This window comes from Gopherus flavomarginatus, chromosome 6 (assembly GCF_025201925.1).
Source record: "Gopherus flavomarginatus isolate rGopFla2 chromosome 6, rGopFla2.mat.asm, whole genome shotgun sequence".
NCBI lineage: Eukaryota > Metazoa > Chordata > Testudines > Testudinidae > Gopherus > Gopherus flavomarginatus.
Genome location: NC_066622.1, coordinates 119,305,759 through 119,329,647, shown reverse-complemented (window position 1 = coordinate 119,329,647; position 23,889 = coordinate 119,305,759). Strand labels below are relative to the sequence as shown.

General features: G+C 43.5%; 1 protein-coding gene across 4 annotated transcripts in view; it reads left to right on the top strand.

The window, feature by feature from the left end:
* Positions 1–768: 768 nt before the first annotated feature.
* The window catches only part of LHPP (phospholysine phosphohistidine inorganic pyrophosphate phosphatase), a 172,695-nt gene continuing 149,574 nt past the window's right edge, over positions 769–23,889 (top strand). For all 4 annotated transcript variants that reach the window (XM_050959693.1, XM_050959690.1, XM_050959691.1 and 1 more), the window contains exon 1: positions 769–949. In XM_050959693.1, the coding sequence (XP_050815650.1) occupies positions 783–949 (167 nt within the window). In that variant the 5' untranslated portion in view covers positions 769–782. The remainder of the gene's footprint in view (positions 950–23,889) is intronic.

Here is a 23,889-nt window from a genome sequence, read left to right as displayed (position 1 = left end):
GGGTGCCACACACCATTCCCCCTCCCCCTCAGCTCCTTCCCAATGTATGCTGGGTGCCACACACCATTCCACCTCCCCCTCACCGCATGTTGGGTGCCACACCCCATTTCCCCTCCCGCCAATGTATGCTGAGTGCCACATACCATTCCTCCTCACCCTCCCAATATATGCTGGGTGCCACACCCCTTTCCCTCCCCCCAATGTATGCTGGGTGCCACACACCATTCCACCGCTCCCTCACCCCCCCCCCAATATATGCTGGGTACCATACACCATTCCACCTCCCCCTCACCCCCTCAATGTATGCTGGGTGCCACACCCCATTTCCTGTTCCCCCAATGTATGCGGGGGTGCCACACACCATTCCACCTCCCCCTCAGCCCCTCCCCAATGTATGCTGGTTGCCACACACCATTCCAACTCCCTCTCCCCCTGCCCTCATGTATGCTGGGTGCCACACACCATTCCACCTCCCCCTCAGCCCCTCCCCAGTGTATGCTGGGTGCCACACACCATTGCACCTCCCCCTCAGCCCCTCCCCAGTGTATGCTGTGTACCATACACCATTGCACCTCCCCCTCATCCCCTCAATGTATGCTGGGTGCCACACTCCATTTCCTGTTCCCCCAATGTATGCTGGGTGCCACACCCGTTCCATCTCCCCCTCGCTGCCCCCTGCACTTTGCCTTCTCCTGCACGAATTAACACCAATGAAAAACTACATTTCCCAGCGGCCCTTGCGGAAGGAAGCGCTCTGGACTCGGCAGAGTGAAATTGACCCTATGCTCCAGCTGCAAGCCCCAGGCCGGGCTGTGCGTGCTATGGCTGAGTGGGCAAAGCAGCTTGCAGGCATTAAGGGCGTGGTGCTAGATATCAGTGGGGTCTTGTATGACGGTGGAGGAGAAGGAGGCGGGGTTCCCATCCCTGGATCTATAGAAGCTGTGGAAAAGTAAGTGCCAGGAGAGCTAGTGCCCTCTCCTCCCCCCTTCCCCGGCATGGTGCGAGGGGCCGTCCCCTCCCTCCTTGCAGCTGTGCGGGGCCGCCCACTTCTTGACTAGCGCCAGGTTCAGCCAGGGGACACGGCGTCCTGCCGGGCTCCCTTCTCTCGCTGCTTCCAGCCGCTCCCAGGCAGAGTCCAAACTACCGCGGATTTGGAGCGTAGGATCCCAGCTGTGTGTGCAGGGGAAGGGAAGCAGAGCTGCAGGCCTGGGAGAGAGAGAGCCCAGCAGGGCACGCCTGGGTGACATGCGCCGTGCCCCTTTGCCTGCCATTCTCCTGGGTGCTATACATCGTGCCACACCCCGGTTCCTCTCTGCCCCACAATGTATGCTGGGTGCCACACCCTGTTCCCTCTACCCCTCAGCCCCCTGCAATGTGTGCTAGGTGCCACCTCCTATTCCAACTCCTCCTCACACCTCTGCCATATACTCTGGGTGCCATACACCATTCCACATGGCCTGACGTGTATCCTGGGTACCACACATCATTCTGCATTGTCCCCTGGATGCCATACACCATTTCACATTTCATCTTGCCCTTCATTCCACCCCAAATGAACCTGGGGTGCCAATCACCATTGCACAATTTCACCTCTCCTCCCCCTGACTTTCGGGCCATGTATCCTGAGTACCAAACAGCATTCCACATTTCACTTCTCCTTCATATCATGCATACTTAATGCGACACACTATTCCACATTTCACCTACCCCTGCTGCCATGGATACTGGGTGCCACATGCCATTTTACATTGTTTCCCACTATGTATCTCCCCTTGGTATGCTGGTTGTTATACACCATTACCACATGCTGTCCCTTCCATCTGCTATGCATCTTCAGTGCTACACAATGCTCCCTGTATGCTCTCCGCCTCCTGCCATTCACCCTTGTATTGTCTCCTCCCTAGGTCAATCCCCATCTCTTATAAAAGATGCTAAAAGCACATTCGTGTCATTGAAGGAGCAGGGGAAGACAGAACCATAGTTTAAAAAAGTGGTTCTCAAACTTTTGTACTGGCGACCCCTTTCACATAGCAAGCCTCTGGGTGTGACCCCTCCTTATAAATTAAAAACACATTTTTATATATTTAACACCATTATAAATGCTGGAGGCAAAGGGGTTTGGGTGGAGTCTGACAGCTCGTGACCCCCTGAGGGGTCCCAACCCCTAGTTTGAGAACCCTGGTTTATAAGGTCTTTCTGAAAATCGTTCTTATGCCCTCCGTCTTCAAAACAATAAATTGAGTGGTGCTAAATCTATCTTTGTTGGAATTACTGAGTGAATCCTGCCACATTTGGGACCTGTAATTTCAGGGATCCTGATCTTCCAGAAGTGATGCTTAGATCTCCAAGCCACCCCGCCCAATAAAATTGGTCTTTGTCCTCTGTTGAGTTTTATCCTGTTTGACATATGAGTTTTTCTAAGACTCTGATCCCAAACTCTTTCAAGTGAAAGGGAGTCCTTCCGTTGATTTACTGGGCTTTGGATTGGGCTTTTTTTTAGTTTTGTAAACCCTGGCTCTGTGGCTTGATGGTTTGTCTGCAGAGGAGCAGCCCTCCTCCGACTCTTAGGCTTTATTATCTATATCCTGAACGTCTGGTTATGTTTTTAAAGCAAAACTTTAGCATTCTTTTTCTAAAAGAAGCAATTCAAACAGCTTTTCAGGAGGTGCCAGTGTACCTATAGCAATGGGTGCATTGTGGTTTGGTTTTCAGAGACGCTAAGCATTGGCAGTTTACAACAGTGACTCTCAACCTTTCCAGACTGCTGTACCCTTTTCAGGAGTCTGATCTATCTTGTGTACCCCAAGTTTCACCTCACTTAATAACTATTTGCTTACAAAATCAGACATAAAAATACAAAAGTGTCACAGCACACTATTGCTGAAAAATTGCTTACTTTCTCATTGTTACCATATAATTGTAAAATAATTGGATATAATAATAATAAATCAATTGGAATATAAGTATTGTACTTACACGTCAGTGTATAGTATACAGAGCAGTATAAACATAAAGTCATATGAAATTTTAATTTGTACTTACTTTGCTAGTGCTTTTTATGTAGCCTGCTGTAACACTAGGCAAATATCTAGATGTTGATGTACCCCTTGGAAGATGTCTGCATACCTCCAGGGGTACACCTGTCTCTAGTTGAGAACCACTGGCCTAGTGGATTGAGTCCTGGACTATGAATCCAGAGACTTGATTTCTTTTCCCAGTTCTGCCACTGGACCACTAGGTGACCTTGGCCAAGTCATTTCACCTTCCAGGGCCCTAATTTCTTCATCAGTAAAATGGTAATAATTTTGCTTGCCTCCTTTGTGAAGTGCTTTGAAATCGGATGTAAAGTGCTACCAACGAGCTAGATATTATTTATAATTACTGTTCTGTCATCAGGATGTATAGCGTCCAGCCATAGACCTTTTTGTTCAATTATGCTACATGTTCCATGGTATTTAAAGGCTTACATTTTCTTATTTGGCTAAGTTAGTGGAATTATATCCAAAAATAAAGTAGGTTCAGGGTAAAAAAATAGACTTTCCAGACCTCAAATTTGTAGTCTTAAAAGTTGAGTAAGATAGGAAAACAAACATGAAACTTTTGGTTTACCTTGACATTTTTTTAAATGTTTATTCAACCATAAGAGAGTCCATTGAGTTTGAAGCTCTGCTTTCCTAGGGCTCCTAGGGAAAAAAATAAAAGTAACCCAACCCCAGAGAAATATAGGCAGGCTAGATTCAGTTTCAACTGATATTTACTTTAGTCACTATGTATATTAAATCTAAAATTAGAGGACAATACAGATTTGAACTCTAGTATGTTCAATCATTAATCAGTTGAAAAAAATTGCCTGCATTGGTAGGGTACTATCCAAAGTTGATGAATGTAGCAGTCAAATTAGTTTATATTTTGCCCCCAAAAATTCAACTTGAGGCAGAAGCCAAGGCTGGGAAATTTCAGCCCAAATGGTGAATGAGCAATCGAAAACAGGGTGTTATAATAGAAAAGGCTATTCTTAATAATAGAATTCACGACCTCGGTGATAAACCATGCAAATAAATACAAAAATTGTCCAAATTACTGTACTTTCCCTTAATACATACCTATTGTTTAATTAGCGTTTGGGTGCAAGTGAAGCTTAAGGCAAACTCAGCAGTGACATGCAAGGAGTTTAATTGATTTTAGGGCTTGTGGAAGATGGCAGGCTGGGAGCCCAAAGATTAATGTTGCCCATTTATACACAGAACAGGCACGTCTGAGCAACATCAGTGCTAGTTTCCTCATGCTTCCCTGCCCGTCTGTCTCAGCTCTGTCCTGAGGGACCATCACTTGAGTGGTGATGGGGTAGATCTATCTCCACTCCTAGGCAGTCATTGGCCCTTGGTTGAGACAGCTGGCAATGGTGCAAATTATGGGGGTTTTGTTGTGATGTGGATATTGGTTCAGTAGAGATCGTCAGGTCATTTTACACCAGGTCACTGGAGGGTCATCAACAAAGCAGTGACAGGCACCATAACCCATGACTAGCCCCTGCAAGGAAATTTGCAGTTAAAGCTGTCACACTACACAACTGATTGAGCACCATGAGTGCTAGATAGGATGAAGTTTGAACCGCTCTGCACCTGTGAGTTCATCTGCATTAGTAGTGGGATTCACACCTTAGGGAAAGCAGGCCACTATATTGAATGAGCACATCTCCTGGGTGCCTTGTCCCTCCTTGGCCAGCATCAATTGCTTCCTGGGCCATACGCTGGGCAGAAGAGCAGGGGTTAGTATGAGCAGCTTTTGCTGCCCCCACATCAGACTTTCTTCCCTAGCTGGGGGAAGAGGGCATATTTTAGTTCTGTTGGTTGAAATCAATGAAGCCCTTCACCTTTGGGGGTCTCTAAACGTAAGTCACATGCATTACAACCACAGATACAGCAAAATGAGTTCATGACAGGAGAAAATTTAACTTTTGTCTGATTTGCTCACTTATGTTTGACCGTGAGGACCTAATTCTTGTGCTGAATTATCAGTTGGGATTGTAAAGGAGTGAAAATCACTGCCAAAGTTTCAATGGGCTTTATATGTTTTTTTTAAAAAGTATCAAAACCTGTTCCTCATCCTAGGCCAGAAAGGTGCAAATGGAACCTTTCTGATGTGCATTCTATTTCTTTATGCTTTTGCAGAAAATCAAACTTTCTTAGAGTGTCAGCCACTGCAGTGCTAATTGGTCTGATATTCCTATCATTAGAATCAAACAACTATTATTAATATTTTGTAAATGTTGACAGTGTGCACAGTGACAGTAGCACTGGTATAAAACACACAACTAAAGTATTTTTCTTCTCTAAGGCGTATGCCCCCGAGGGCCCCTGCAAATACTTATGCACATGCTTTGTTTCAAGCATAGGAATAGTTCAGTTGAGGACAAGTAACTGGGGGAAAATACTGAGTGCAATCAGAGAGGTTATTTTAAGCTCTGTATTTGGCACTGGTGCAACTGCTGCTGGAATACCATGGCCAGTTCTTGTGCCCACAGTTAAAGAAGGATGTTAAATTGGAAGTGGTTCAGAGAAGAGCCACAAGAATGACTAAAGGATTAGAAAACATACTTTATAGGGCTGGTCTACACTACGGGGGAAAATCGATCTTAGATACGCAACTTCAGCTACGTGAATAATGTAGCTGAAGTCGAAGTATCTAAGATCGAATTACTCACCGTCCTCACGGCACGGGATCGATGTCCGTGGCTCCCCCTGTCGATTCCGCAACTCCGTTCGGGTTGGTGGAGTTACGGAATCGATATAAGCGCGTTCGGGGATCGATATATCACGTCTAGATGAGACACGATATATCGATCCCCGAGCAATTGATTGCTACCCGCCAATACGGCGGGTAGTGAAGATGTACCCATAGTGTTAGACTCAAAAAGATCAATCTGTTTAGCTTAACAGAGTGAAGTTAATGGATGACTTGATTACAGTCTGTAAGTATCTGCTTAGGGAACAAATATTTAATAATGGACTCTTCAGTTTAGAAGAGAAAGGTACAACACAATCCAGGGGCTGGAAGTTGAAACCAGACAAATTCAGACTGGAAATAAGGTGTAAACTTTTACCACTGAGAGTAATTAACCATTGGAAGAGCTTACCAAGGGTCATGGTGGATTTTCTATCACTGACCATGTTTAAATGAGATGGGATATTTCTCTAAAAGATATGCTGTAGGAAATACTCTGGAGATGTTCTATGACCTGTGTTATACAGGAGGTCAGCCTAGATGATAGCAATGCTCCCTTTTGGCCTTGGAATCTGTAAAGCATGGGATATTGGCCGCTGCTGGACTTGCTAGATAAGAACCTAGGCATTTCTAGATCCCTTGTTGAGAAATTCTCTTCTCTCGCTTCCTGAATAAAGACTATAGTGGGCTGTTATAACTGGATTAATAAGGAGTTTTAAAAATCAGACTGGTTCTGTTTTCCTTGTTGCCTGTAATGTCTTTATATAAAGAAGAAGGATGGTTTGGTGGTTGGTGACACTAGTGTAAGACTCAGGAGAGCTGAGTTCAATTCCTTGCTCTGCCATAGACTTCCTGTGTGACCATGGCTAAATCATTAGTCATCTGTGCCTCATTTTTCCCTGTTAGTGAAACAGGAATAATAGTCCTTTCTTTGTTTATTTAGTCTGCGAGCTGTTTGGGACAGGGACTGTCTTTTACTATGTGTTTGTACATTGCCTAGCGCTGGGGCCCTGCCCTGGGCTGGTGCTTCTAGGTGATACCACAATAAATATAAACAATAACAATCATATAATTACTGCAGAAAAACAGGTCATTTCTTATAAAACTGGGAAATATTTGATAATATCTCCACCAAGATCCTCCCTATGTCGTTGAAGATTTGGTTTTGTTTCTTTTAGGTTTTTAAACTTAACAGTATGTAACCTACATAAAAAAGTATTAAACAGTTTTGTTGCTACGTTTACCGAAACCTCCTATATGTAGGCAACATAAACTGTAATTTAGCTTACAGTAATGTCAGAAATATGTTGGTTGAAATAGCAGTAAAACTCTGGCCTTAGGCACAATGCAAGATGTTAAGAGTTTTCTCTTGATATGCTGGAAATCCCTAAACCCTTGTTCCTCATTAGAGATCACTACATTTCAGCAGTTAATTTGGTCTGTATGCTTATTTGACCTGGGGGAGGCTGTATAGAGTCTTCAAAGCGAGTTTTGAGATGCTAACTAACTATAGACCCCTGGATGCTCTCTTCAAATAGTCAAACTCATTTGGGTTGGATTTGAAGTGTTACGAAACTGGAAGACAATGTATGACATTCACCCCATGGTGTAAGGACTGCAGAAGGCCCCTGGCACAGCAGAGCTGCTGCTGCAACTGGGGTTGGGTGTGCAGAGGAATCTGTGTCCCCGTGTTTGTATGTTAGCTTTGGCATCGGCTGGGGGAGGTGGTATGACACGTAGATCTCTGATTCCATGGCTCTAGTGGCTACGACTTCCAGGGTAGGAAGTTCAAGGCTGAGGGGAAGCCCCACACCCTACTCATGAACTGCAGAGTGGCTTCTGTATGGTTCCAAATACAAAGCCTGTTTGTCCAGATGTGTGTGGGGAATGGAGGGTGAATTTCACCTTGTATACACTGAGTCATTCAGTCTCCTACCATGAGCATAATTTGGGGGGAAGGGTAGCTCAGTGGTTTGAGCATTGGCCTGCTTAAACCTAGGGTTGTGAGTTTAATCCTTGAGGGGGCCATCTGGGGCAAAATCAGTACTTGGTCCTGCTATTGAAGGCAGGGGGCTGGACTCAATGACCTTTCAGGGTCCCTTCCAGTTCTGAGATAGGTATATCTCAATATATAATGCCTCTGGCTTTCTGTCTAAACTGGTCTGTGGGCTCCACAATGCCTTTAACACACGGCACTGCTCTCACAATGGTCACAGGATCTCCTCGCTGTAGGGCTCATTGTGCCTCAAGCAGGCATGAGGCCTTTTTGAGCTCTAGATGTGGCTGCTGGCACTCAGGCCGCTTTGCTCTATGGTACAGTGCTTTGGGACATTGCTTTGCCCTCTTTGGAGAGCTAGTACAACTATGGTTGTTAGCCTCACTCAGGAGGTATGCAAGGACTGAGGCTGTCCCTGGCCCCTGAGATTCTTGCACTTTTATGCCCATTCCCACTTATGCACAGGGTCCAGTAAGCACCCACAGAAATGAAAGAATGAGCTCATCAGAACGTACAGCTGCTGAACGCTTCTCCCTCACCCCAAATGATCATTGCTATTTCTCACTGTCCTTCACAGTAATACTTGGCGTATATACATCTGCACAGCACCTATGAATCCTCACAATTGTGACATCATTATTATATTGATCTTTGTGCCTCTCTTGCTAGAGCTTCATTGTTGATTTCATATAGCTCCTAGGTAGTTTTATACCAAGGAGCAACACAAAAGTGACAGCCATAGTCATGGAAATCTGGTGCAGCAGGAATACGTGCCAAAGAAAAACATTGCTTGTGACATTCAATATAATTGCTTAAGAATGATCACTTTGCTCAGTAAAGTCCAGGAGCCTTATTTATCTACTTTATGAGACAAGAAATTGTTCAAGCTCACATAATTTAAAACCCTTATTGACTCATTATCTCATTACCAACTGGTCATTAACATTGTGTTTGGATGATAGCATAGGTCAGTATGTAGTTTTATGCAAATGTGTTGACACTAAAAGCTGCTATTTTTTAAGAAATTGTTTTTAATCAAGATTTATAAAAAGTGATACATTCAGATGCAAATAAATAGAAACTCTGTAAATAATTCAGATTCATACAATAATTGTTTGGTGTGATGTATGCCTAAATTAATCTCTTAGTAAATATGTATTTTATTCTCTATATGATTCATAAATATATTTTTGATACATAGATACTGCTGAAAGGATGTCTGTGCTCTCATATAATGCAAGTGCTGACGTTCTCTTCAAATGCCTTGCTGTACCATCTTCCGCACACAGTCACAGCACTGAAATCTCATGTAATAGTCTACAGTTCGCAAGGACAAAATACAAAAGCAACATTTTCCTTTGCAGTAGATCTGAGATAGAGGAAGCCATTTTTCCTTCCACTAAAGCTATATTCCTAGTTGTGAAGATGTGACTATTACATCAAGGGTATCCATTTTTAACACTAATGCATCTCTTTTACTGTTTGTGGTACTGGAATATTTTAGGATTAGTCTGGAAGGAAATTGCCAAATCAGAGTCTGAAAATAAAAACCAAAGTAAATGTGTATTCTGCAGGATAGGCTAAGTTCTGCTCTCAGTTACTTTGCTGGATTACTCCACATTTACACTGTTGTAACCATGAGCATTGATACCCCCTTCTGCCCAAAATACTTCAGTTGACAAAAACAACAAAAAACCAACCCACAAACAACCCTGAGACAAATCAACATTACAAAAAAGTAAGTAAATTAATAAAAACCTAAAAAATTAAAAACAAAACTTCAACCCCAAACAGATGTTTCTCCCTGAAAAAGGAGAAAGTGCCAGAAACTCCAGGAAGACCACTACTATTGATTTTTCTTGAAAGGCACTCAGATACGACAGTGATAGGTGGCAGTATAAAATCCTAAGATAGGTAGAACGATAGGAGAATTTGGCCTGTTATCTGTATTGCAGAAAAGCTTTTTATTTAGAGACTTTTAAATCAAGTTGGATTGTGATTGTTTATTTTGTTAGTCATTCATGCGAAGCGGCATACATTTGTTGTGTGGGAAAAAATCCGTATAAGTAGGGCTGACTACAACATAGGAAATGTCTCCTCTATGTGTAACAGAAACAACTTGCATAGACCAGAATATCACATTTGTAATGAATCCAAAAATACATCAGCGATTTAAATGACTCCATCAGAACTAACCTTAACAGCTCCTTTATTCTGTGCCATTATGGTCCTGATTGATCGACACAGCATGAAAATGAGGTTCACTTTTCATGTCGCAAACAGTAAGGAGTTGGTCTGTTCCAAGACAGAAGGTGGTTAAACATCTATAAAACATGCCCATCCTGAGATCTGTTGTTTGTATTTACAGCTGTATGCTCATAGCATGCCTATTAGCATATACATATGAAAAGCACGCAGAGGTTAGACATTTACAACATCCTGTTGTTTGGTCAGTATAGTGCATCTGTTAGCACAACTTTTAAAAGGGCTTCTTAAAAGAGCAATGGAAATCTTAGGCATACGGAGGCTGTGGAGCAGCTGGACAGCCATGTTAAAATAAAATGCCCGCAGAGTCTTACAAGGCTAAGATTGTGAGAGAAACAAGCAGAATTGGAATCATAAAACAATTTGGCATGCATGGGATGGGGCGGGGGATAGTGAGTTAGTACATGGAAATCAGTTGCAAGTTTACAAAAAGCCATCTGAAAGTGTGTGTAGAATAAGAAATAGAAATTCACAGTTTTAGTCTTAAATCTCTTCACACAATCTGCTGCGGACATTAAGAATTTTGAGAGCATGCTATATCTGAAATGCTTCCAATAGCTGGGGTTGGGTTTGTTGAGAAAGACTTTCAACCAAAGATGTCTAAGCATGTTACAAATATTAATTCATTAATTGTTCCTTAGCTCTGCATTTTCATTTTTTGTCGATAAAGCTCAAAGCTCTTTACAAAGGAAGGTACACATCAGTGTCTAAAAAGTGAGGTGCAGAGAGATGAAGTTACATGCTCATGGTCACAGAGTAGGTCAGTGACAGAGCCCGGAATAGAATCTGGGGAACAGAACCTCAGCTGGTGTAAATTTGTCATAGCTCCATTGAAATCAGTAGAGCTATGAACATTTGTCCCAGCTGAGGATCTGCCTCCAGTTCTCTTAGTTCCCTGAGTCCATTGCCCTGTCTCAGGGGTCAGCAACCTTTCAAAAGTGGTGTGCCGAGTCTTCATTTATTCACTCTAATTGAAGGTTTTGTCTGCCGGTAATACATTTTAACATTTTTAGAAAGTCTCTTTCTATAAGTCTATAATATATAATTAAACTATTGTTATATGTAAAGCAAATAAGGCTTTTAAAATGTTTAAGAAGCTTCATTTAAAATTAAATTAAAATTCAGAGCCCTCCAGACCGGTGGCCAGGACCTGGGTAGTGAGAGTGCCACTGAAAATCAGCTTGCATGCCACCTGCAGAACATGTGCCATAGGTTGCCTACCCCGGCCCTATCTACTGGACCATACTTTCGTTAAGTTAACCAGTACTGTGTTTGGTTATTATTTTGAAGATCCTCCTTTCCTGAAATGTCATATACCCCAAGCAGGTGTATGTTTGCATCAGTTGAAAGGAGAAAACACTCATGTCTCTCCACTGGAATTTAAATGCAATTGACATTTAGCATCATAAATTATTTATTATCCAGTGGCATAATTGGCTAGTATGCAAACATCCACCAATGGGTAGATAATGAGGAAAAAAGATTACCGCAATACTTGTCATTTATTTATATACAATATCACTTTATATTTCATAGCATTGAGCAAATATATTTCAACTAATGAATCCATACAACAGTCCACTGATAAGTACTATTATTTTCCAGTTTACAGATGGGAACCTGAGTCATCAGTTTAAAACTAAAGGATTTTTTTTTTCTAACTTCCCACCTGGAAAACTCAGTCTGGAAGCTGAGAATCAAACTTCTCACATATCATCACCGATATTACAATTTCTGTAGGCCTAATTAGGCCCTAAATTATCCTTGTGCATTTTCTCCAGTGGGGCTGCCAGACGGTAACTGATTGGGACTCAGTAAATAATTCTGCTGGTGAAACATAAGAAGGAATAGTCTTGCTCACTCTTTCTTATTTGTGTTGGTTCTGCAGGGTTTATAGGAGTAAAAAGCAGTAACAATTCATTTTTTAGTACAGAAGTCAGCAGATGGGACACTGCATACATAAAGGGAGAGGATCTGCTTAGTTAGATTGGTGCCATTTTTTGTCAGTCACTTTTCAGAGTAGAGCCACAGCTTAAGCTATGTGGAGAATTATGCAGCTTGTGAATATGACAAAAAATAAAGCTGATAAATACTGATTGAGTTATTTCTAGTGATAGAGATAATGAGCCAGATTCATCCCTTGTGTAACTCCATTGAAGTAAAGATAAACCAGGCTGAAATGTGCTTTTTTCATCACAAATATCTATTGAACATTTGAAACTAACATAAAGAAACATTGGGGAGAGAAATAAGGACACGACTGTAAATTCAGATAAAATTCACTGGTTTAGGAGAGCATTCAGGAGAAAGGGCAGAGTGGAAAAATGATAAATATTTTATTTAAACTAGAGATACTATCCCACTCAACTAGGGAAAGGTGGTATGCCTGAAAAAGGATGTAGGTTCTTGTGTTAGGCATGAAGTGGCTGATTCAAAGCCCATCAGAGTCAGTGAGTGGGAGTTTTTCCATTGATTTCAATGACGTATGGATCAGGCCCCTAGTTTAGAGATGAACCTGGCAGTGTTTAAATTAGATTTGATAAAGGAAAGGATTTTAGAGAGGGTCTTACATAAATGCTACAGCAGTCTACAGTTACTAGTACAATACTCTCCATCTTACACTAATGAGAGTACAGTATTTTGTGCTATTACTATAGAGTACTGTGGTACATTTAAAGTGGGAGTGAAAGGAAAACAGGTGGGAGTATGGAATTTTAATTGTGACATAGGGCAAATGAATCCCTGGGATAACAATATTGAAGTCAAAATAGTTATCCCAAGGGTAAGCCCATTCCTATATCTTTACTGTTATTAATAAAATAAGTGATTACGTCACTGCTCTTTTAATGGAGCACAGATGGCTGAATGATCCACTTTACCTGCCTATTTGAGAGCATAAAAAAGAATTCACTGAATAAAAAGAGGCAAAGTCTTCCTTTCCTTTCCTTTCCTTTCTAGAAATACAGTTAATTGTTTACCAACAGATATACTTTGTATGCAAGTATAATAATGATTTGACAGTGGAAAAATATATAAGGTATCATTGGCTCTTATATGTAATAATTAGTTGCTTCAAAGACAAATTGTTAACTATCTGTCAGTATGGAACAAAGGCCAGCGTATTATGATAATCTGATTCTATTACCCATAGAAGTGTTGCGATTAAATTAACACTGTACAGTAGTTACTGCAAATAAACGTATGACCAGCGCTGTTTGTACTAATTAATAATGGTTGAAACCAAATGTTCAGATGTTTCTTTGGGATAAGAACCCCACAATTGAGAAGCTTACTAACGGAGCCCTGGTCTATACCTAAAATTTATGGTGGCCTAGCTACATTGCTCAGGGAGATGTGGTTAAGCTGACCTAAATCCCAAGAGATGTAGTTAAGTTGAACTAAGTCCTGGAGTTGACACAACTTGGTCAGTGGAAGAATTCTTCCATCAACCTATCTGCCACCTCTTGAGGAGGTGGATTTATAACAGTGATAGAAAAGCTCCTTCTGCCATAGTAGCAAGTATCTACTCTACAGGTTTTACAAGGCACAGCTTCAATGCTGCAGCTGTGCGGCTGTAGCACTTGTGTAGGTTCTCATAACAAATTATTTGTTGGCCTCAGAGTGTGGCCACCAACTCTGACCAATGGCTGCTCTCACACTTTTTCCTAAAACATTTAATTAGCTTTAGGAAAAAGAAATAAATATGCACTTATACATGTCCGTTTATTTATTGCTAGCTAGTAAGTCTGTTGTGAAACTTGTATGTTTGTTAATATCACTTATCATTTTTCACAGCAGACTTTCTCACCCCTGGCAAACCTGGGGTCAAATTAAGCTCTGGATGAGGGTTGGAGGAGGCAGCAGGAGGCTAGAGCCTGATGCCCCACGGCTGGAGGACAGGGCCCAGGGACGGAGCCCGAAGCTGCATGGCCAAAGCCCGGAGCCTGCCACAGTGCAGCTGGAGTCCGTGCTGGAGACCAAAGCCCTTTGGCTAAAGCCTGCCACCCCACCACCTAAGGGCTGAAGCCCAAAGCCTGAGCCCCAACGACCGTGGAAGGATGGGGAACTCACTGGCTGCCTGCTCCTCCAGCCTTGTGCCTAGTGTCTCCAGGCGGGGAAGAGTCTAACCCCTGCTGGTGGTCCCAGCAACCAACACCAACGTGATGCATCCAAAAGCAACAGGGCGGAGGAGGGGCCGCTGCTTTGCCCCCCTGCTCCCAGTCATAGCCCAGGAGCCTGTGGTCGCAAGAAAAGCCCCTGGTGGCTGCATTTGAGAAATGCTGCACTTTTTGTTACTGCAAGCTAGACTTTCCCATGAGATTTTGGTCCTTCCTGCTTCCAATCAGGTCATCGGTGCCTTGAGAACACCCTTCTAGAGTTTGTTGACAGTCCTAAATGACAAATGGAAGTGCAGAGATATGTAGAAATGAAGGGGTACTGTGGTCTTTAGAACCTTAATCTCAATAGCTAGCAAACGCAAAAAGTTCTAGTATTTATTTTTAATTTTTCTCCAGTATTTTTCCCATATACTTTGATACAAAATAATAATGAAACAGAGAACATATAAATATGTTTACAAGCAAAGACACAGGTGTTTGAATAATATACAACATATTGCTGAGTCGTAATCTAAAGATCAGCAGCCCCTCAGAGGTTAATCTGTGGTAAACCCTGGGGCTACTAGTTTTATGCTTTGCATTAACATGATAGAAGAATCTGGAGTAACTAGACAAATAGTTTGAATTGACATAATGGCCAAACAAATTTCTTACCATTTTTTTTTGCTTCACATTTCATTTCTATAGGATTTCATTAAGAGAATACATCTAAAATGAATAATTAATAATAGTCTTTTTAATGGCAAAATAATCAGGCAGTTCACCTTTGTTATCTAGTAAGCTGATGTGCTACAAAATTGTATCACTTACATAGGTGGAACAGGATTTACAAGACCAGACATTCATTCAGCAAATCTGGTATTCTGCCTGTGACTGGTGCCAATGCATCAGAGTAAAGCAACCCTCTTCTCCCCTCACCCCCAGCAAACTCCAGAGTTCACCTAGCAAATTGTACAGTGCTGTACGAGGAGGGGGAAGGTTCCTTTCTGACCCCTGTGATAATCATGTTATGTCCTGAAGCATTAGATTAGCTTCCATTTATACATTATTGCAAATGCTGGGCCTGATCTTTCAGTCCTTCTCTGGCAACTGTCCTATTGGTATCAATAACAGTTTTGTCTGAGAAAGCTTCAAATGATTTGGGACCATTACGTTTTTAATGGGAAGTTATACAACCTTTTAAAAATCTAGATGTGGAATTGCGTGTATTCGCAGTATGTTTGTATCTACTTACGTACCATTTTCTATCATGTATTACATCTTCTTTGGGCATTTGCTGAGTCCCTGTACTGCCTAACGATTTCAGTGACAAGCATGTTTTTATTTACCAGTACAAAGGGACTCTCTGTTTTGACAGTACCACCAGACAAAATGATTACTTCAACAACTAGAGGAAGGCTAGATGTAAAACGAGCTGTCAGCTACTTTGCTTCAATTTTTGCCAAGTTTTAAGTATTGTGCTCTTGTGATTACATACACACACCTACCCTCCCTACCTTTTGCTTGGCAATAGATACTCTTGGCAATAAATTACTCTTATTCACAGATGTTTAGGGTAGGAATTTTGCCCATTGTGAATTAAGGCAGCTGCAATGAGCTGGTATAGGCCCTGATCCAGGGGTCCCATTGAAATCGATCAGACTATTCACATGCTTGAATTTCAGCATATACCGAAGTGCTTTGCTGAATCAGGGCCTTAATTACATAGCACATCCTCTCGCTGTCAAACTGTAACTTGGTAAAGGCAAAGTCTTCCTCTAGGGTGTGATGGCCCATAGACTTTGGCAATTGGATCCTAAGGGCCAGATGCAAAGCTCACTGAAGTCAGTGAGTAGGGTGACCAGATGTCCCGATTTTTATAGGGACAGTCCTGATATTTGGGGCTTTTTTTTGTATGGGCTTATATTACCCCCCACCCTGTCCCCATTTTTCACACTTGCTATCTGGTCACCCTATCAGTGAGAGTCTTTCCGTTGACTTCAGTGGGTTTTGGAACAAACCCTAAATATGCCACTGTTATTTGGTCACATGTTCATTCTTCGTTTCTGGTTAGTGACTCTTTCCCAGGGCACCAGTATCTCATTATGCCTTGGCCAGATGATCTTCTGTCCACACAATATGCTCAAACAACTTCAGTCTTGCTGACCAAATCTTCTTTGTCTCTGATGCTATTTTTGCCTCTTCTTTGATCACCTTGTGCTTTCATTCACCCATGTCCTGTCACTGTTCTCAGGTACAGCTGCACTCATTAGAAATCACATTCCTTGGTGGCCCAGGTTTCTGCTCCATATAGCAAGGCTTATCTTACACATTCTTGTGCATCACAGTCTTGGCCCAACTCATCCTTGTGCACCTAAGTCTGAATCTACTCTCCCCACTCACCATCTCACTTGCCCAATTTGCTGTCCTGCCACCTTTGGCTTTGCTTACCCTTTTGAAAATCATAATTTAGAGGGAATCCAAGGAAGGATCATAAAGGGGATAAAAGAATAGGAGGGAATTGCCTATGAACAGGAATGAAGGGAGATTAGTAGTAGGTACATCTTAGAGGAAGGACATAAGAAAAGGAGGAAAATATTATTTAAGGTGGCTACGGGTGAACTAGGGTTGCCAACTTTGGTTGGATGAATTCCTGGAGATTTCATCAGATGACTTAATTTTTAATTCCTGGAGACTCCAGGACAATCTGGAAGGTTGGCAACCCTAGGGTGAACTAATAGGAGTAATGTTATAAAACTAGGGGATTGTTGAAACACCATTAACAGAAGCTGTTCAAAAGCAGAATATATAAAACAGTGGTAAGTTTAGGACAATTTTTCAGAACATAGGTCCCCAAATCCATATTTAGGTATTTAAATAAAAGTCTAAAGTTTAGATGTACATAGGAATTGCCAGACTGAATCAGATCCAAGGTCCAGCTAGTCCAGCATTCTGTCGCTGACAGAATGCCAGTAACAGATGTTTCAGAGACTGACATAAGAACTCTGCAGTAAGCAGATGTGAGATATTTCTGCATCCTTCTACATCTCTTCCTGCTCTCTGATAGTTAGAGATTGCTATAAGCCCTGAAGCATGAGATTTAATATCCCCTCCAAAGTTTTTGTGTCATTAATTAATGATGGAAACACTGGATATTCTTAGTATCCATATAAATATCCAATCAGTGTTGTCAAGTTCTTGTCATAGAAAGTCATTGAGGCCAGTGGTTCCGTAGTTAATCATGCATTCTGAGAAAAAGTGTTTCCTTTTATTGATTTTGAATTTTCCACCTTTTAATATAATTGACTGTCTCCTTGTTCTTCTGTTAAAGAGCCAGGGAGAAAATGGGTTCCTCATCCACCTTCTCTGCACCATTCATTATTTTATATACTTTTTTTTTTTATCATATCTCCTTTCTAAGGTAAATAATCCCCGTCTTTTCCATCTCTTCACATAAGCATTTTCCATGCCCTTGAACATTGATTTTAATTGGAGCTGGAAATGCCCAGCATCTCTGAAAATGAGGCTGCTTTTATTTAGATGCTTAAAAATGAATTTAAATGGGCAGATTTCAAAAACCCAAATTACAGTTGGGCACCTAACTCCTGTTGAACTTTAATACAATTTAAGCACCTAAACTGTCATTTGAGACTTTGAAAATCTTCCCCAAAGTGCCTGACTTTAGGCACCCCGCGTTGACAATTTGGACCTCCATGTATACGATACAATCCTGCACTCTTAGTGGGGATGGGCTAACAGGCCCAGGCCCTAAGCCATATACCATGTTTCATTCTGCAAGTAGACAGTGTCCAGTGACAGTGCTGGAGAAGTGTGGAATGAGTTGCTTCCTTTTAACTCTGAACAAGAAACTTCATTAGAATGATAAAACAGCAAACTCCCTAAATCTACTCTCTCTCTATCTTTGCTTCACTGTAGAGCTTCTGCCTACCCTTGCGCAGTCTGCTTCTGCCTGGCTTTCTGCTACATATGTAAAGAAATAGTATTCAGATAATGACAGGAAAGGCATCTACCTTATTTGTAACTATCACTTCTGACTTTTTAAGGCTCATCTTCACTGGGCGCACGTCCAGACTAACCCGCGGCATCGGCGGGTTAAAATCGATTGCTCGGGGATCGATATATCGCGTCTAGTCTGGACGCGATGTATTGATCCCCGAGCGCGCTTACATCGATTCCGGAACTCCATCAACCCGAACGGAGTTCCGGAATCGACACGGAGAGCCGCGGACATCGATGCCGCGCCGTCCAGACGGGTGAGTACCTCGATTTTAGAAATTCGACTTCAGCTACGTTATTCCCGTAGCTGAAGTTGCGTATCTAAAATCGATTTTAATTCCTAGTCTGGACGTGGCCTTAGTGACACTTTGTATCATTCTTCAGAGAAGCTAGGCAAACAGAACATTTCTCTCTCATTTCTATAGGCATGGCTACACTTACATTTGTGCAGCGCTGGGAGTTACAGCTGTGTAGGGACAGCGCTGCAGTGTGGCCACACTGACAGCTACCAGCGCTGCAGTGTGGCCACATTTGCAGCATTTGCAGCGCTGTTGGGAGTGGTGCATTGTGGGCAGCTATCCCACAGAGCACCTCGTCCCATTTTGGCGCCGTGGGTTGTGGGAAGGGGACGGAAGGGTGCGGGTCATTCCGCTTCCTGTCCCAACGCCCCGTGGTGCATCGCTACACATCCCAGCAGTTTGGCGCCACTGTGAGTCTGCAGCGCAGTTTCTGTTAGAAATGGAGCCCGAGCTGCTGAGGACCGTGCTGATGAATGTTGCCAGCACATCACGTTTGGCAGTTGAGCTATTCCTTCAGCTCCAAAGTAACAGTGAGGAGTCAGACGATGATATTGATTCACCTGACGCACAAGACACTAAATTGCTTGTGGCAGTAACGGACGTGCTCAGCACCGTGGAACGCCACCTTTGGGCTCGGGAAACAAGCACTGAATGATGGGATCACATCGTCCTGCAAGTCTGGGATGACGAGCAGTGGCTGCAGAACTTTTGGATGAGAAAAGCCACTTTCATGGGACTGTGTGAGGAGCTCGCCCCCACCCTGCGGCGCAAGGACACGAGATTGAGAGCTGCCCTGCCAGTGGAGAAGTGGGTGGCTATTGCAATCTGGAAGATGGCAACTCCAGACAGCTACTGATCGGTCGCGAACCAGTTTGGAGTGGGAAAGTCGACCGTTGGAATAGAGTTGATGCAAGTTTGCAGGGCCATTAATCGCATCCTGGTAAGAAGAACCGTGACTCTGGGGAATGTGCAGGACATTGTGGATGGCTTTGCACAAATGAGTTTCCCTAACTGTGGAGGGGCGATAGATGGGACGCATATTCCTATTCTGGCACCACCCCACCTGGCATCCGAGTACATTAATCGCAAGAGGTATTTCTCTGTGGTTCTCCAAGCGCTTGTGGATCACCGTGGGCGTTTCACTGACATTTACTCAGGATGGCCTGGAAAGGTGCATGATGCACGCATCTTTCGGAACAGTGCCCTGTTCAGGAAGCTGCAGGCAGGGACTTTTTTCCCAGACCACAAGATCACAGTAGGGGACGTCGAAATGCCCATTGTGATCCTTGGAGACCCCGCTTACCCCTTAATGCCCTGGCTCATGAAACCGTATACAGGGAAGCTTGACAGGAGCAAGGACCGGTTCAACTACAGGCTGAGCCGGTGCAGAATGACTGTGGAGTGTGCCTTCAGCCGTTTAAAGGGATGCTGGAGGTGTCTTTATGGGAAGCTAGACTTGGGGGAAAGCAGCATCCCCACTGTTATATCCGTGTGCTGTACCCTCCATAATATTTGTGAAGGGAAGAGTGAAACATACAGTGAGGAATGGACCTCCGAGGTTCGACACCTAGAGGCTGAATTTGCACAGCCAGAGAGCAGGGCTACTAGAGAGGCCCAGCACAGGGCTTCAAGGATTAGGGATGCCTTAAGGGAGCAATTTGAGGCTGAAAACCAACAGTAATGTTTGGTGCCTTGCACGGGTGTGAAGTGCAGTGGTTACAATGATTTGCTGTGCCTGTTTTTCCCTTGGGGTACAGTATTTCTCACTTTCTGCAATAATAAAAATGTTTTAAAAGCCAAGAAATCATTTATTCAAAATACAGTACATAAAAGGGCAGGGGGGTAGGGTGGTAGACTGTACATTCAGAGGTTTGAATATGTCCTGCCTGGATTGCTGTGCAATGCCTGCTGCACTTCAGGATTAATATGCTGCATGGTGATGGGGGTTGAGTGCATAGGGTAAGGGTCGTAGTTCTCAGGGCTGGTCGGTGAACGTACAGGTGTTGGGGGCAGCTGGTGGTGGTAAGAACCAGGCTGCTGGAGAAAGGTATTTTGAGCAAACACTGGGGCATAAGGGAGAGAGCTTTGAGGGGGGTGGTTTAGCACGGTACTGATCTGCCTGCATGGCTATGAGAGACTGCATACAGTCCGTTTGGCGCGCCAGAAGGCTTATCAGCTGCTTTGTGCTTTTCTTGGTAGCCAATTCCTTTCTCCTGCTTTGTGTTTCCCTCCACTCATGCATTTTCTCTCTCCAGTCCTGCAGCCTCTTGCTCTCTCTGGCATACTGATTCATAACTGCTTTCACCAAATCTTCTTTGCTTTTCCTTGGTTTACGCCTCAAGTTCTGTAATTTTTCAGCAGGCTGTGATAGGGCTGGAGGATTCAAGGACACTTAAAAAAACAGAAATAGAAACATTTAATACAGAGGCTGCATTGTTTATTATCACAGTGAAGGAGTTTGCAGACTATTTGTAGCATCATTTACACATAGCAAACATAGCACAGAGAGGCCACAGCAGCGAAGACATGGTGAGTAATGGGGTGAGTGTTTCTACCGCGACTCACCTGGGAAGGAGAGCTGCTTGAGTCAGGGCTCACTGGGGTTTCTGTGCATTGGGGAAAGCAGAGAGCAGCTGGGGGGAACCTGCACTGAACAGTGTCCCTACATTTTCAACAGGATTTTCTACTACCAGATATATCACTGCTGCTTGTTACCTGGGAAGAGCGGGAGGGTCTTCTACAGCAATGTGGATTCTGCCCTGGTCCCTATGCAGCTTGCCTGTGTGCAGCAATGGTCCCCCCACCCCTCGCGGGACAGTGGCTCGGACGAGTTAGCCTGACCGGGACAAGGACCACGGTGGCTCTCCTTATAAACTTGCGTAAGCGCATTGCCCACGCTCTGGCTGAAACTTTTGAAGAGATTACTGAGGCCGATTACCGAGACGTGATAGACCAAATCAATGGACCATTCCACATCTAGCCATGCATGCATGCAGCCATAACTCCCCCCCCCCCCCAAAACATTTCCATCCTTAAAATAAAAACTGCTTACCAGGAACCCGCTCCTCTGCTTCTTCTTCACCAACAAGTTCCAGCTGCTGCGACTGGCTAGCTTCCTCCTGGCTTGAGAAGAGCTCCTGGCTGCATGCCTCCTGGGACTCCGGGGTGTCTCCCTCCACCCCAGTAGCCTCACTCTCGGCTTCCTCTACACCCTCCCCCACTTCTCCCTGCTCTGAACTCTCCATTGTGGTCCTCGGATTGGCAGTGGGGTCACACCCAAGTATGGCATCCAGCTCCTTGTAAAAACGGCAGGTCGTGGGGGCAGCTCCTGAGCGGCGGTTTCCCTCACAGGCTTTGCAATAGGCACTCTGCAGCTCCTTTACTTTAACCCTGCCCTGCAACGCATCCCGTTCATGGCCCCTTTGCAGCATGGACTTTTGATATCTGCCCATAGGTATCATAATTCCTACGGCTGTAGCGCAGCTGTGACTGCACAGCTTCCTCACCCCAAACACTGATGAAGTCCTGCAGCTCGGAAGTGTTCCATGCTGGGGCTCGTTTGGGGCGTGGAGGCATGGTCGCTGATTGATTGATTGCACCCCACACCTGGCTGAGCAAACAGGAAGGGGATTTTTAAAATTCCTGGGGCATTTAAAGGGCGGGTCACCTGGGCCCAGGGCAGTGGAGTGCGAAACGATGAGCAGAGTGGCTGAAAAGGTATGCTGGGATACCTCCTAATACCCTGGAGGCCAATAAAAGCGCTTTTGGTGGCCACACTTGATGACCAGCGCTGCATCACCAGCGCTGGAATCACTACACTCCAAGCAGACCAGGTGTACAGCCAGTGCTGCAGCCAGGGAGTTGCAGTGCTGGCTGTGCTTTGCAAGTGTGGACACAGAGTGAGTTGCAGCGCTGTAACCCCATCACCAGCGCTGCAACTCTCCAGTGTAGCCAAGCCCTATATCCTCTGCAGATGCTCACTCACAGAGCTTTCTACAGCTGCCTTCCTGTTTATAATATGTTATCTTTATAAGGGGAGCTCTGCTGTTAAATTTGGTGGAGTCCCCCTTCTACTTCTCATATTGCTGTCAATCCACTACTGGTTACTTAATTTCTACTTCTGAAACCAAAGTGCTCATCTCTTAATGTTTCTTATCTTTCAAGTGGAATTTGTTTCTGTGCTCAGGCAAATTGATTATTCTGCCTGTCCATAGCAGAACTTCATTAAAGTTGCACTTTCGCAAACCGCACTCCCATGCTGAAGATGGATTTTTAACTTTGCAATATATTTAGGGACTGGCAAATGAGATTCTACAGTTGTGCCAAGTGTATTGCCAGCATGGGTGCTGTTATGCTGCTCACAAATATGAGTAGGGGAGCACTACATCACCTAGTATTCAGTGATGTCCTAACTGGCTGCAGGTTCTGATGTGTTTAGTGTCAGCACTCACCAGGCCTCAATCCACACTTGGCTTTCCCCACCATTAGTGCTGTTTAACAAGGTTCTTATGTGTATTTGTTTGCTGCAATACCCTGATTATTTTCATTGCTTTGTCAGATACTGGCTAAAACAACAAAATGCAGTGGGATTTCCTGTCACTTGTGTAGACTAAAGCAGTTCTACCCTATTAGTTCTGTTGTTTTAAAACTCTTTTTTCCCTTTTCTTAAAACCAACTAAGTCTCTCCTCCCTTTGACTAATATTGTTCACATTCATTTTATTGGTTTATAAGACCTTTTTATTTTGCTTTGCCTTGCCATCTGAGATGTATATCTTGAATCCTATTCCCCGTGTACATATTACATTTTTCCTTCTTATCTTGCAGCAAAATAAGCTTCCAATGAACTCAGAGTTATGGCAGGAATTAATTTGCCCCGGAAATCTAAATTCTGCTCTCATCCTTTCTGTTTTGAGAGTGCTCTCTGTTGGTTGGTATGTAAATATCTAGCTAACAGATGAGATGCCAGCAGATGGCACTCAAGAATATGTAGTGTAGTCCTTGGGTTTTGTGGAACCGATACACTCCTTGCATTCACTGCAAATGGCTTATTTCTGGACCTCTTAGCACTTAAAACTGCCATTCTTCTGATCAGAGACAACACATTCATATACTTGCAATCTTCTGTAAGCCTAGAAGCAAGAGATTCATTGCCTTTTTGCATACACTTCATCACGCATGTTGCTTTATATATGATGACGTAACGTGATATAACATTAGTGCTATGAAAGTGGTCCAAAATGCTAAAAACAGCCTGGCAGCTAGTTTAAATGTTTTCCAAAGTTTTCAGTCATTCTTAAAGAGGGACTTGTACTTGATTGGACAAAAAATCTGAGCCCGTCCAGAGGAAAATAACCCAGGTGTTACCTACCCAGAGTCGTAGAGCTGATGCAGCATATTCATGATGATAAAGTGCAGCGTGTGTTGAATAAATTTATTTCATTGCTTGATCGCAGGTAGTTGTCTAATATTCATTTTTCCTCTTGTCTCTGA